Source organism: Phytophthora parasitica (genome assembly GCF_000247585.1).
Source record: "Phytophthora parasitica INRA-310 unplaced genomic scaffold supercont2.10, whole genome shotgun sequence".
Taxonomy (NCBI): domain Eukaryota; phylum Oomycota; class Peronosporomycetes; order Peronosporales; family Peronosporaceae; genus Phytophthora; species Phytophthora nicotianae.
This window is the reverse complement of record NW_008648996.1, coordinates 903,439-916,733: the sequence shown is the minus strand read 5'-3', so window position 1 is coordinate 916,733 and position 13,295 is coordinate 903,439. Positions and strand designations below refer to the sequence as shown.

Here is a 13,295-nt window from a genome sequence, read left to right as displayed (position 1 = left end):
TCTTCTCCGCGGTTTGTTGTCGAATATATGCCAGGCATTTCTTCAAATGCGCTTGCTGCGTTCGGGCAGTTCGCTGGAAGTTCTGTTCCATAAAGCGTTTTCGGTCGATGAGCTTCTCGAATCGCGACTCCAGCTTTGCGATGATCTGCTGAAGATGCAACAACTGGAGGTCCTTGCCTTTCAGTTGGGCATGCAATGAGGTCAGCGGCAGTTTACGCAGTTGATTAGCCTGTCGGTTTACTGCATTTCGCATCTCATTCTCCTGCCCGCCCTCGACTTTGCCATTATCTTCCTCATCGCTGTCAATCCGGTCCTCCTCATCCACGTGTTGATTGTTTAGATTGATCACTGGATGCCGCACGCAACCGTCGACAATAGCGCCTCGCTGTACTCGTCTGAGCGTCTCTAACTCCTTCGCTTGCTGGACAATGATCGCCTGCATGCGTTCTATCTGTGTTTGAGCACTCTCAGTCGCACCCTCCATTTCGACATCACTGTCCTTAAACTCTTCATCTGCGATGATACTACAATTCGACGCACTCCCATCTTCACTATGTCCATCGGTACGGCTGTAACCTTTTACTAACGATTCGTTCAGCCTCACCAGCTCTTGCATCCTCTGAAACATGACAACGCATTGATCATGATCTCGTTGAGCTCTTCGGTCACTTAAGTCGCGCAGCTGCTGCAATTCCTGTTGAAGAGAGACACAGGACGCACACTAGACCAACACAGTAAGTAAAAAACCAGCAAGAAAAGTATCTAAATCACAAGGAACCACCTCGTGCTTCATGTTATGAGCAGATTGCAAAAAAGCCAAGTTGAAGCGGCACTTGTCGACGAAAAACCGTTAAAATGTAGCCATTTACGACCATCCCTTTTTATTGACCAATCGAGATCGCCACGTGATATGGCTACAAATTCTTATTCACCAGCCGCCCCTTTACTCTGACGGAGCGAACTGGTCCACTTGGAACGCTCTTGGTCGCTCTCCTGGGTTAGCAGTGCCCCCATTTCCTCGCTTGACTTGATCCCCACATCCATCCCCATCTACTGTCACCTTCGCTGCTTCTCCCCGTGCTCTGTAGCGCCCAGGAGATTGTGATCAAGTAGTTGTACCTGTATTTTGGTACAATTGTGCGCAACACCATGATGCGGCGTCGCGAGAGCAACCTGACGCTGGACGAGGAGGAAGACGTGGCTGTAGAGATCGAACGCATCGAGCAGCCCTGGATGGCACCGGAGCTGTTCGAGCAGCTGTGGCTTAACGCCACACAACAAGTGAGTTCCAGCTGTACCTTCACCAAGTACAAGTATAAAGTTGCTTCTAAAGGCGACAGAACGCGCCGGACAGAGGAAACAGAGACAGATACCGGTAGCAGCTTCCAGCAGCAATTCCTGAGAGCTCTGGGGAACGATCTGGTCGTGTTCCCTCCGAAATCAGAGCAGGACAAGTTTGTTTTGGCGTATGCTAGCGTGACCGACCATTATGGCCTTAGAACAGTGCTGCTGGTGCGGATGGAGCAGCTCCATGACTCGGAACAGATCGGCATCACAGTTAAGAACACAGACCCCGTGCACCGCACCAGAATGACTGCGTTTTTGAGCGTTCTACAGCAACGGATTCAGCCCGGTAAAGCTCCAAAGAGACCTCATCCCAGGAGCGGAGACACGAGCAAGTTATTCCTTGAAGAGAGTGATCCTGAAGGCACGACGGACTCAGACTCGTCGATGGCTCCTTCACCGCCAGTCCGGACGCCACCGGCTTCGTCCTCGGCTTCAGTAGAGACGCCTCCTAGACCTAGAGCGACTGTACCAGGTAATGTACCAAGACCAATTGAGCGTGGACGATCACATACGATTCGGTACCGTACCGATCGAGATATTTCGTTTGAAGGGTATTTGAGCAAGAAAAGCGACGTGTTGATGAGCTGGAAGGCCACGTATTGCGTACTGGAGGAAGATACTCTGGCGTTCTATGAGACTCGCGAAGATTTCATCTCCAACTCGAAACTTATCGGTCGAATTCAACTTCAGGGTATCGAGGACGAAGATATGGGAAAGCCGAATGGATTTCGAGTCATTGCAGAGGGAAACCACGTCAACCATTTGAGCTCCAGGACTGCGTTTGAGAAGGAGCAGTGGAAACGAGCCATCAGTGTAAGTTATTGTGGTCATTTTCGGTAAAATATTGTGGCTAACGTTGTTGTATTTTATGTTAGATTGCTATTTCTAAAGCTCCGGAGGTGACACGTCCGTATGTTGCGTTTGCGTCTCAGCCATTGGAGCCTCATAAATTCTATCGCCTTCTTGGAGCTCTGTTACGACAAGAGATTGGAGATTTCCCTCTGCTATTCCGCAGTATGCATCCTGACATTGTGGTTACGTCCAACTTCCCTCCGATCGTGCCGTTCTGGGGACAATATCGTCGATATGACGGCGTGCTATTGTTCATTTCGACGTTACTGGATACCGTTACAGTGGACAATTTCTCGCTCACCGAAGTCATCGAGTTAGTGCGTGGTGACGCCGACTGCGTGGACGAGACTGGCGCGAACCATGACGCTCTCACGCCGTCTCCAATCACAGCAGACTCGTACGTTTTATCCCCTAAATCGACCGAAGCTAAGGGAACTCCTGGTAGCGCATCGACGCCTTCAGCTCAGTGGACGAAACGATTGGTTGTCACGGGCAAAGAGACGTACAACTTGCTCAACACGGACAACCGCCGGGTTACGCAGCTGTTTGTGCATGAATTATGGTTAGATCACAAGGACCGACTGGTTCGCTGGCACTTAAACGGAGATGCAGTCGCTCTCTCCGTCGCATTCGACGATGCCCCACGTGGAGAGAACATCCGCCTAGTCTTGCCTGGTGAAGCCTCTGCTATCTCCCATTCAATCCCTCCTGGAACGTTCTACGTGCAGATTTTACGAGCTCAACAACTGCATTTGTGTGAGACTGGCAACGACCATGCAGCTAAGGGGAATGCTCAACACGCGGCGTCTGCGTCTGCTAAGAAAGGGTATCCAGTGTATGCACGCTGTATTCTCGAGGAAGGAACGCATTTAGAGCAAACGTTACGTGGTTTGGACTTGAAAGAAGGTGAAAATACGTCCGACGAGCTGCTGAATGGCGCTCAAATGGGCTCTCAGAAAGAACATCGTCGGCCATCGAAAGGGACGCGGTTCTTCCGAGGTCTTCGACGTGCTGCGGGGATCTCTGGAGAGCGCGCTGTTGCTACGTTTGGAGATCCTAGTGGATGCGTCACGAATATCTGCAAGTGTCTGCCAGTTGTGGCTCCAGACGATCATCATAAGGTCGGTACGCTTAACCCGGACTGGTCTAGCAACCTCCGACTTGAATTTCCAGGCTGTGCTCGAGGATTCACGTATTATCTGAAAGTGGAAGTGTTCCAGAGCCGCTTTATGCTCCCAGACGAGCTCTTGGGTGTGTGTAAGATCAACGTCACGCCTCATTTAGCGCTTGTGAATGGATCTGCTGACGCCAAGGCGAACGGCGCTCTCCCTCGGTGGCATAATCTGTGTGATCAGTACAATGACTGCAAGGAATCGTGGGCTCCTCCGACGGTGTTTCGTGGTCGTATTCAGCTCGGAATCATCTTCGCGCCTACCGTTACTTCAGCCGAGAACTTCCCTCAATCCCAAGGCCTTCGACGCATGGCAAGCGACGGACGATTAGTGGAATCCAGACGAGCTTCTGCGGACGAAACGTTACTTCAGAGCTCATCCAGCTACAACCTCCGCGAGTTCCTTCGATCCGATAAAAAAGCGTCAGTTGGAGCGTTCAACTTCCCATCAGACAAAGGAGGACGCTTCGTGTCTCGCCAGGTTCGAAGCAGGACCGATTCGTCCAATAGACGAGCGAACGGAGTCGTGAGTACACAAAATTTACCACCCAGCAGTGAAGAGAACCGTGAACTTTCACGACTAGCTCGTGATAACCACACGTTTTCGGGGAAGACAACCAAGTTTGATGTACCCAAGAAGTACCAGTTGATCAAGGTGGTGGGGGCTGGAACGTACGGCGAAGTGGTCGCTGCCAGTGACATCGAGTCTGGCACGACTGTAGCCATCAAGAAGGTCACGAACGCGTTCCAAGACTTGCCCGATACCAAGCGGATTCTGCGCGAATTGTGTCTCCTTCGACAGCTGAGTCACCCGAATTTGATCCAGCTCTACGACGTGCCTCGACCTGAACGTCTGTCGTATCTAGAAGACATCTATTTGGTCACTGATCTGATGGAGACAGATCTGCATCGCGTTATTCACTCGACCCAGACACTGACAGACGAACATGTGGCGCACTTCATGCGTCAAATCTTACGAGCGCTGGCATATCTACACTCTGCGAATGTCCTTCATCGCGACTTAAAGCCGTCCAACATCTTAGTAACTAGCACGTGTGAAGCCAAGATTTGCGACCTCGGTTTAGCACGCTATGTGGATTATTCCAAGGCGAAGGAATCGGACGATGGGTTTGTGGAGCTGACGGAGTATGTGGTGACGCGCTGGTATCGAGCGCCGGAGATTCTTTTAGACGGATGCAGATATGATAAACCCTCCGATTTATGGTCTGCTGGCTGCATTTTAGGAGAACTTTTAGGCCGCAAGCCGCTATTTCCCGGATCTAGCACCACCAACCAGCTGAACAAGATCTTTAACGTGCTTGGAACACCCGACATCGCGTATATCTCTAAGATCCACAAAGAGGCAGCGCAAAAATGGGTTCATCGCCAGCGACGGCGCTCCAAGATTCCGTTTGAAGAGCTCTATCCGAACGCAAATCAACAGGCTTTGGATCTGTTGGAGAAGCTGCTCGTGTATGACCCCACGCAGCGTATCACTGCTGTTCAAGCGCTTCAGCATCCGTACTTACGTGAAGCTTTCCGGTCGGTTATGGGCGACAATAGTGGAGATGATGAGATGTTCTTGTACGACCAAACGGAACAGAAAGAGGACCAGTTTGTGGGGAAGATTGACGATTCGAATGAATACGTGGCCGAGACCAAAGAGGCGATGCAGAAGGCAGTATTTGAACAGGTTTGTCACTTTCATCCTGAAGCCCGAGAGTACGAGGAGTGGTTAGTAAAGCACGACGAGAAGTTCTGCGTAGACCCACAAACGGGCAAGCTGGTGCCTATCAAGAGTGGATGAAATAAGTTTTTAGAAGTGTTTCTAAACGTGTTCGATAGAACGACATGTTCACAGTTGGCAAGATACTGGGAACTCTCTGCTCTGACCACCACAATGCCGTCCAGGCGTCGTGCATCTTGGAACACCTCAAGATCTACAAGACTACCTTTACGCTGGAGGTATTCGAGACGGAAAGCCACTTGGCTTCTTTTGAATTCGACCAGAGTGTACCCCACCACGATGATGAATGTCGAGACAATAGAGGAGTGTACCTGGTCAGTGTATTGAGCGAGATGATGACGATGCGTATGGTGATGATGGAGGCGGACTGTGTGTGTGCGTTCTGCATATTGACAGCTATACGGGACATCCCCAGTATAAGGCGTAGCCTGGAAAAAGCCTCTGGCGCTGGTGATACTGTTACCCGTGAGTCCCTATTCGGTATTACTATAGGATGGCAAGGCGTTCGGCAACAACGTCTGTTGACAGGAAGACGAGTGATACATTGACGACGTGGCCAATATGTTTCAAGGTCTGGTAGCGTTTGGATGGGTAGTCCTGCGAGTCGGACTTGACATTGAGTACGATCTGGAACTATGAGAGATGGATGAAAAGTCCTCCAGCTGAGAAGAAGCCGTCCATGATTGGATGGGAGAAGTCGGCAACTTGGCTGAGGTGAGGATACGTACGACGAGCAGACTGATCCCACTGAGGAAGGAGATCAAGATACCGGTAGTGGTGCTTTCCTTTTCGTCTTCGATCGGTTCGAGGATGGATCGAGTGTACGATGCGACCTCAGATCCACTGGCGACTGAGAGCACGTGCTGGATCCGAAGAGGGCGTAGATGACGGGTAGTGACAGCTGGAGAGAGAGACTTCTTGCGGGATGAGCGCCATGGCGACGGTGATCCCAGTCACAACGTCGATTTTAAGGTCTTGCCCGATCTGGTTATTGGGAAGTTATTTCAGATTGGGAACGTAATGCTGAACGAGTTGGAACGGAGTCTTCTTGGGCTTCTGGAAGAGGACGGAACCAGTAATGGAGTGGTTGATGTCGTAGAGTTGTGGAGCTGTAAAACCTGCTTTGTCCAAGTTTGCTCTATTGTTACAGTGGTTCTGGAGGCCATTCGGAGCGTACGGTAATGGCGATAACCGCGCTGTTCGTTTACAGAAAACTTGCGACACAGATTTCAGTGGTCGTCGTCCAATTGAGGAATTGACGCTACCTTAGGCGACGCTGTTGAAGCTATCGTTGGATTGCTTGGGTTATCCGGTTCTGTAAGGCCTCGTCAAGCATTCCGATTTGGGGCAAGTTGGTTTCGATAATGCCTCAATACGTAATTGGAACCAACTCAAACTCAAACGAGCACACGGGCCGATAAACAGACATATTGGTATCGCTTCGAGACGCAATCCAACTGTCCGAAGCTGGCGTATTAGTTTTAGGTAGAAGTGGTAATAAGCAGTTGTTACATTCAATTGACGTTTGCTTTGTTTTCTATTCTTTCAGAGTATTCCTCTCACAAGCAGCAATTGAAATTATTCTTTAAAAAAAACCTCGGAAATAGGAACGAATGACAAAATTCTGGTTTCTGGCTTCTGTGTCTAAACGAGTTAATAACCGGAGAAATGCGATGATGCAAGAGCACTTTCATGAATAGAACGGTTTGAAGTTGTATTTTTGTTGGACACTTGTTGGCTCGCTCGTCCACTGACAACGCACCAACGGTGACAGCTGAGAGAACAAAATGCAATCTGCTCTGCTCTCTTTCGGACTGACACTTCTGCATTCTTGGCAACGCCTTCAAGTGACGTATTATGGCGGTAAATACTCGATCCAGAGAGCTCTAGCATTGGAGGCTTACACCACCAGCGCGTCTGTGTCTCGTGTGTTGTTCGTCTGTGTTGGTTCACTACTGCCAATGCTTTCATTGGTATTCGCTCTGGAGCTGATTCCTCTCCAAGATCCAAAAGAAGGCTGGCGCTCTAACTACGGGTTTTGGATTCGATCATCAGTTATGGTTTACGTGGGAGCTCACGCTCTCACTGTTCAAGCAACATATCTTATTGACGGCATCAACATCTCGGTCTGTCGTCAAATTCTACTATCAATTGGTGCCTGTCGGTGCTGCTGCGTGTTCAATGGCCGTCGCATCCCAATTTGGGTTCCCAGTCCCATTCTTCGTGCTGACTATGACTCCAGTATTCTGTGGAGCACATCTTGTAGCATTTCGAGCTGTTGTGGGGTCTCGAATGTTTCGTCAAATTCTGGCACAACGGGACCAGTTGATCGACTATTCTAACTTTGTTTCTCCTCAATTCATGGTAGCCTTCATTTATCCTGCATACGAGGCTTTATTCCGCTTCGCAGAAGGATCTCGACTCCAGCTTGCAGTGATTCTAATGCTGCCATTTCTCAAAATGATTGTGAAATATATTATGCTGAGATGTACCAAACACATGGAAGATATGACACCCGAAGCCGTAATTTTCACAGTGGACTTCTTCAACGCACTTTACATTGCAACATGTATGCAGAGCGCACACTCTGTCGCGGCTGTAACCATTATGACGATCACCGATCTATTGCAAACGACTTTGATGTTGTATGGCTTACATCGTCGAACTGTCACAAGTCAAGACAGGCTCCGACTGATAATTCCGACTCGTACTTCTACGGTTTCTGAGAGCGACAACTTGTTGACGGCGCTTTGTTTACTGTACAGGAACCCGGACAACATTAAGAGGTTGTCCCGCTCAGGTGTCCGTGTACGTTCCTGTCTTCCGCACAGATTATCAGCATCGGATCGCAGTTCGCTAAACGCGATAGTGGAGCACGAGGACAGCTTTCGAGTCCTTCATTCCAGTACTGTTGCTGCTATATCGCCGTCTCAAAACGGAGTAAATAATACGAAAACTCGCGAAAAAACTCAGATATCGCGCCTAGTTACTCCCTTATGCTGTCGGTCTCGCTCGACAATTTATCCTCTTGAAACTAGTTCACGAAAGACAAAAGCAGACTCCTCGTGGGAAGAAACTCGACCCGCAGAATGTCCAACTACCCAGCCAATCAATCGAGCTATAATTCTGCGCGAAACTCTTGAGATCCTGTTCACGACCGAATGTCTTGTACTTACAGCCTACTTGGAAGCTGTTATCCCTCTGTTTTATTCCAGCTACGTGTTGGCCATGGTGAACCTTTCCAATGCACTTTATCACACAGAACTAGCAGGAATTACTTACGAAAATGTGGGCACAACTGTGCTTCCCGTATTTGTATTTGGGTTACTCCAGATAATCTCTTTTGTGTTGTTGACCAGCTTGATTAAGCGGAATTGCGGGTTGCGGTCTTTCCACCTACTTGCTTTCGTTTTGGAGACGCAAATGCCTTTAATTCAAGGCAAATTGATGTTTTGGGCGGGACTAACGTTGTGTTTTCGCGTCGTGCATTTCGGTAAGCACATTTACTTCACCGATTGGTTGTCGACAGCCGTTGGAATTAATGTTGACAAACTGTTCCCTTTTGACTATGCAGGTGTCGATTTCACCTTCAAGTTCTCGGAAGAGTGAGACTCTGTTAAAATGTGAAACATAACACCATGAGGTAATGAGAACGTTGGATACATCACTGCCTAAGTCAACCGGTGCCATTGCAAGCTCTTACTGCTGTTCAGCAAATGTGGTAACAAAAATATGAAAAATAGGTTTTTGCTATTCGCGCTGTAGTTTGAATACGAAATTGCACTAGCACGTTTAACAAAACGGTGCTTACTAGTACATGGTCGAAAGCAAAAAAGGTGCCGCTGAGCGACTACGCAGAGGTCAACTTGCAGAGTTCGGAAAAGTAATTGTTTTATTGAGTGGGTGGAGGAGACCCACGAGTAAATAACTGGGTAATGTATTACTGAATTCCAGTAATCTATAGAGTGCTCATAGCTGCTGTTTCAACTTCAGAACCCTCCTACAAGGTGCATAACCCGGTAGACGCCTACAGTAAGTCGTGGTTTTCGTATCCAAGCAATGTCCATATAGGATAGAGCCTTCATCTTATCGGCAAACGGAGTGTTGACGCCAGTGCGATCGCTCGTGCCAAAATGAGGTGACCACGTTGCTCTCGTGCCTGTCCAAACGTAGTCTACGATTTCGAAAACACATTAGCACTAGTTTCCGACTCCTCGTACGCTCCTTTGCATCAAAGGGAAGAATTAGACGGCCACCGAAGGATTTTCTTGTCAAGTCGTCGCCTCAACAATGCTGCCATTTGCAGCTCCTTCGGTCCACATCTCGAACCGAAAGCCCCCTCGGGTCAAAAGTCAAGCCAGAGTATCATAATACTACGTAGTACATGTAAGAAGCTTGGTGGCATCATGACCACGACGAAGATCCTTGACAGTGGTGTAGCAGCTACTTGCTGCCAGCTTGCGTGGCTTGTTGTAGAGTATTATAATGTCCAGTCGAGACCTCGATAACGAGGACATAGGTCCAGTGGCAAGGCGTTGGCACCATGGCAAATTCGATACCATGATGTTGCATGCACGATTTTCAGGTGCGTTAACATTCGAGTGGAGAAGCGCTTAACGTTCCAGAAGACTAAAACGAAAATGTATATTTATTGAGTATCTAGGCCGTCATCAGTAAATTATTCCAGTAGCTTTACTTGCTATTGTGAGTTCTACTCAAAATTTCCATGGGCGGTTCTTTGAATGAACCTCCCCCAAATCGCCCAGCGAATACAATTCCGTATACTAACCCGTTTAAGTACGATATAAGATCCTGACATTCCAATGACTTGGATTTATGTGGGCGATTGTGCCGACAGAGCTGTCCGTTTCCAGTGTGGCCATGCAACCTCTGAAATTTATTCGTGAAATCTGGGGTGCAAAAGAATTTGATAGTTCATAGCAAGTTTTAGACAGGCATATTCACTTGCAGAGGTTTCGCGGACTTTTATTATAAATGACCAGTGTAATAGCGCGGTGTCTACCCACGTCGTGGCTATACCATCAGACGAAGTTTGGCGGTATCGAATGTAGTGGATGTCGACTCAAACGCTCGTGCGGTGCATGAACTATTGCTACTACTGCTAATAGATTGTCTTGGACCAATCAGGGTGGTTCTTGTTCAAATAGTCCCGGTATTCTCCCAAGATCTTCCGACCAAGCTTGCCGATCTCTTTCTCCTCTTCTGCCTTGAACAGCGTCCTGAGCACGTAGCGCGGCCCCATCCCCTCCTTGAACCAAAAATCAAATTGGTCGCGCTGCAGCTTCTTGCTGATGCCCGCCGTTTTTCCATAGTTGATATGTCGCAGCATTTTCGCCAGCCCAACATCGCCATACTTAGTCGCAAGCGAGCGAACCATGGCCTCTCCAGCGTTTTGCCTATCGAGCTTGTTTGCGAATTTCATCCACGTCTTGAACTTCCAACCCCCAAAGATGTTACCCTTAGCCGCCTCAAGCTTTAACGCAAGGAAAGCGTCGTCAACCTCGAACCCCTCTCTCAGCATTTGCTGCACTCGAGCGTTCTTGAGCTTCTCCAGAACGGCAACAGCGACCGCTCTCTCTTCGTCGCCCTCACTTACTGTAGCACCAGTTCGTAGAAGTCTCTTGTCGTTTGAGCCGTTAGTAAACGCAGAAACCGCGTTGGCACGTTCAGAAGTCAAAGTCAAAGTCGATGCCGAGGTACCAGATGTCACGTCGATGGCTGCAAGGATCGCGGTAGCTAGCAGGACAATGTTGCCAACTCGCATTGTTCGGGGCGCTCTTGGATGGTCGGCACTGAGACTTGTGCTGTGGCAAGCACGTTGAAATGTGAGTGGGTGGGTGGGTGGGGGGGAACCAAACTTCCGAATGAGCCGGACGCGAACCAGATCGATAACGCACTGCATGGTCCCTAATCCTTGATCTTCGAAGACACATACACAGTTAACAGAACCGTACTAAGGGACATGGTCAGTTTCGTAGCCCTGGTCCTCATTAGCCAATTACATCGAGTCAAATCATGGCAAGCGATTTCTAATGGTCAGCGATGGATTGTTCCCTCCGCTACGCCTTTTCTCGTGGACCAGAACTTACTTTAATCAAGTCAAGGGGAAACTAAACTGGCATGAGCACCAATTTGCAGAAGCACATAATGAAAGCACTTATAAAACGCTATCACATGTTACTATTAACTATTCAAACAATCCATATAACCTGACTGTTTCTCCTCTTTTCAATTCTACCTTGCACGTGTCAATTGGATGCTTGGCTGCAAAGATATTGGTGATTTAGTGAGGGCACCAGACCGAGGCTACTAAACTGACATCTTCCCGTATATCCGGATACATGGAATGTCCTGCGAACTGTGTTCTGTACGTGTACATGTGCTACGCAGTCTACGTAACTAGAGAGTTGTGTGAACGATGGGGTGCTCATCAGGGAAAAAAAATGTCAAGACTCGTAGGTTACGACCCGATTGATAGAGGTTAATGCTATATACACATCCTAGTTATTTAATGTACTGAAACTTTGCACACAATTTGTGGATAAAGCCCACACTCTAACTGCCTAGCGTTTTCAGTTATCCATCCATACAGCGAAGCTTCTGGCTGACGATATCAGTCACATTTGTAAGGATACACATACTGACAATGGTGACCATGTCAAAAAACAACAACAACATATTAACAAGTATAGATACACGTAGGGTTAACCCTTGTATTGTTGTTTACAAGTTCAATGAAAGCAGCCGGTGAAAGTAAAGTTTACCATCGCAGAGAAACCGGCTCGATCTGTACCTCAGTTATCACGTGCGAACGCAATGAGTGAATACACTGATTTGCACGTTATCTTATACTAGTAATGCCGATCATCACATGTGTTAAAATTAACACCTGCTAAATATTTAGCCATATTATTATTCGTATAATGCCGATCCATGTCTGCATTATAGTTCTCCAAGAGTGTGTCAGCACAATGGGCGTTCTCCTGCGCATATTCGTAGTGTACCTTTCATTTTCACTTGGAAAATTGTGTGCGAGGTTATTTGCCAAACGTTGACTTGTCGCTTCCAGTACGCAGCCACAACCTCAACCCTTGGACTATTGAGCTTTAAGTAGAAGGGAATAGCACGTAAACCAACGCTTAGTTATTTTCACAATCTGCAGGCCTTTCTAATTAAAGTTTTTTTCATTACCCCAAATTAGCTTATTAACAAAATAAACCGGAAGGCAAGTAAAAAGTATACAAGTGAGGGAGTAAACAATAAATTTCTAGAGCACTTACAGTCGTTTATAGTATCTACGAATGAGCGGATTCTGAAGCCCCAATTTGCGTGAATAAAACGAAATAAAAAGAAACGGCTCCAAGAACACAATCTGCTCAGCCCAAACATCGTGACACCACTCCTCAATATGATGTTCCACGTTGAACCGTAAATGAGAGGATACGTTTAAAACACAAAAAAAACATGTAAATATTTCGACGAAGGTAGATAACGTGTATACTTGTTAGCGGTGACTGAGTGCTCTAATAAATGCATAGTAGGGATTACACAACAGTAAAAACAGGTACTAAGCACAGCAGCAACCCGTTCGCTAAGGAGCTAGTCACTGGAGTATTAATGGACTCGTCTTCGCGAATACCGAGCGCCCTACCTTTCGTGCGCTTGCTATGCTTGCACTCCTCCCAACAACTTTTACTTGTGAATTTATCGACACATTTAATATTTTCCACGATTTGTTGGTGTATTTTTTTTTATAATTCCCTCTTTCTAATTTCTACATGATCCCACTTTTCTTCGCATCGCGTTGCGTACATGTACCGCATTATGCGGCCCACACCGTACTAAACGCCGTACCAATCTGTACGGGGTGGTCACCATCCCGTACATATTTCCCTAGTGGTACGCAAAAACATCCCCTCGTGGTTTCTGATGTAGTACGGCCAAAATGGGATTTGTGTTTTCATGAGCCGTCCAAAATGGATTCGAATATTGTAGCACAAATGCCGATTCATTAAACACAGTTTTTGGTCTGGCCAAGAGAGGCAGCCCCGCCTCCCCTTCCTTTTCTAGATTGATGCCTCCATCCAGTTTCAATACAAATTATACTGGGAGGATAGCTTTAGCTGAACAGCCTAACCAATTTTACTACAATTGCCC

General features: G+C 47.7%; 5 protein-coding genes across 5 annotated transcripts; 2 read left to right on the top strand and 3 right to left on the bottom strand.

The window, feature by feature from the left end:
• Positions 1-42: 42 nt before the first annotated feature.
• PPTG_06824 (hypothetical protein) lies at positions 43-793 on the bottom strand (the record flags this gene model as incomplete). Its single annotated transcript, XM_008900868.1, has 3 exons — positions 43-82; positions 165-721; positions 782-793. 3 exons carry the CDS (start codon positions 791-793, stop codon positions 43-45), a joined length of 609 nt encoding a protein of 202 aa, XP_008899116.1.
• Positions 794-1,149: 356 nt separating this feature from the next.
• Positions 1,150-5,177, top strand: PPTG_06823 (CMGC/MAPK protein kinase; the record flags this gene model as incomplete). The annotated part of the gene is made up of 2 exons (XM_008900867.1): positions 1,150-2,160; positions 2,223-5,177. 2 exons carry the CDS (start codon positions 1,150-1,152, stop codon positions 5,175-5,177), a joined length of 3,966 nt encoding a protein of 1,321 aa, XP_008899115.1.
• A 44-nt stretch (positions 5,178-5,221) lies between these two features.
• Positions 5,222-5,665, top strand: PPTG_06822 (hypothetical protein; the record flags this gene model as incomplete). The annotated part of the gene is made up of 1 exon (XM_008900866.1): positions 5,222-5,665. One exon carries the CDS (start codon positions 5,222-5,224, stop codon positions 5,663-5,665), a length of 444 nt encoding a protein of 147 aa, XP_008899114.1.
• Positions 5,666-9,490: 3,825 nt separating this feature from the next.
• Positions 9,491-9,634, bottom strand: PPTG_21964 (hypothetical protein; the record flags this gene model as incomplete). Its single annotated transcript, XM_008901132.1, has 1 exon — positions 9,491-9,634. The coding sequence occupies one exon, from the start codon at positions 9,632-9,634 to the stop codon at positions 9,491-9,493; it is 144 nt and encodes a 47-aa protein (XP_008899380.1).
• Positions 9,635-10,071: 437 nt separating this feature from the next.
• PPTG_06821 (hypothetical protein) lies at positions 10,072-10,946 on the bottom strand. The gene has a single exon (XM_008900865.1). It carries the CDS (start codon positions 10,900-10,902, stop codon positions 10,240-10,242), a length of 663 nt encoding a protein of 220 aa, XP_008899113.1. The 5' UTR covers positions 10,903-10,946; the 3' UTR covers positions 10,072-10,239.
• Between the last annotated feature and the right edge of the window lie 2,349 nt (positions 10,947-13,295).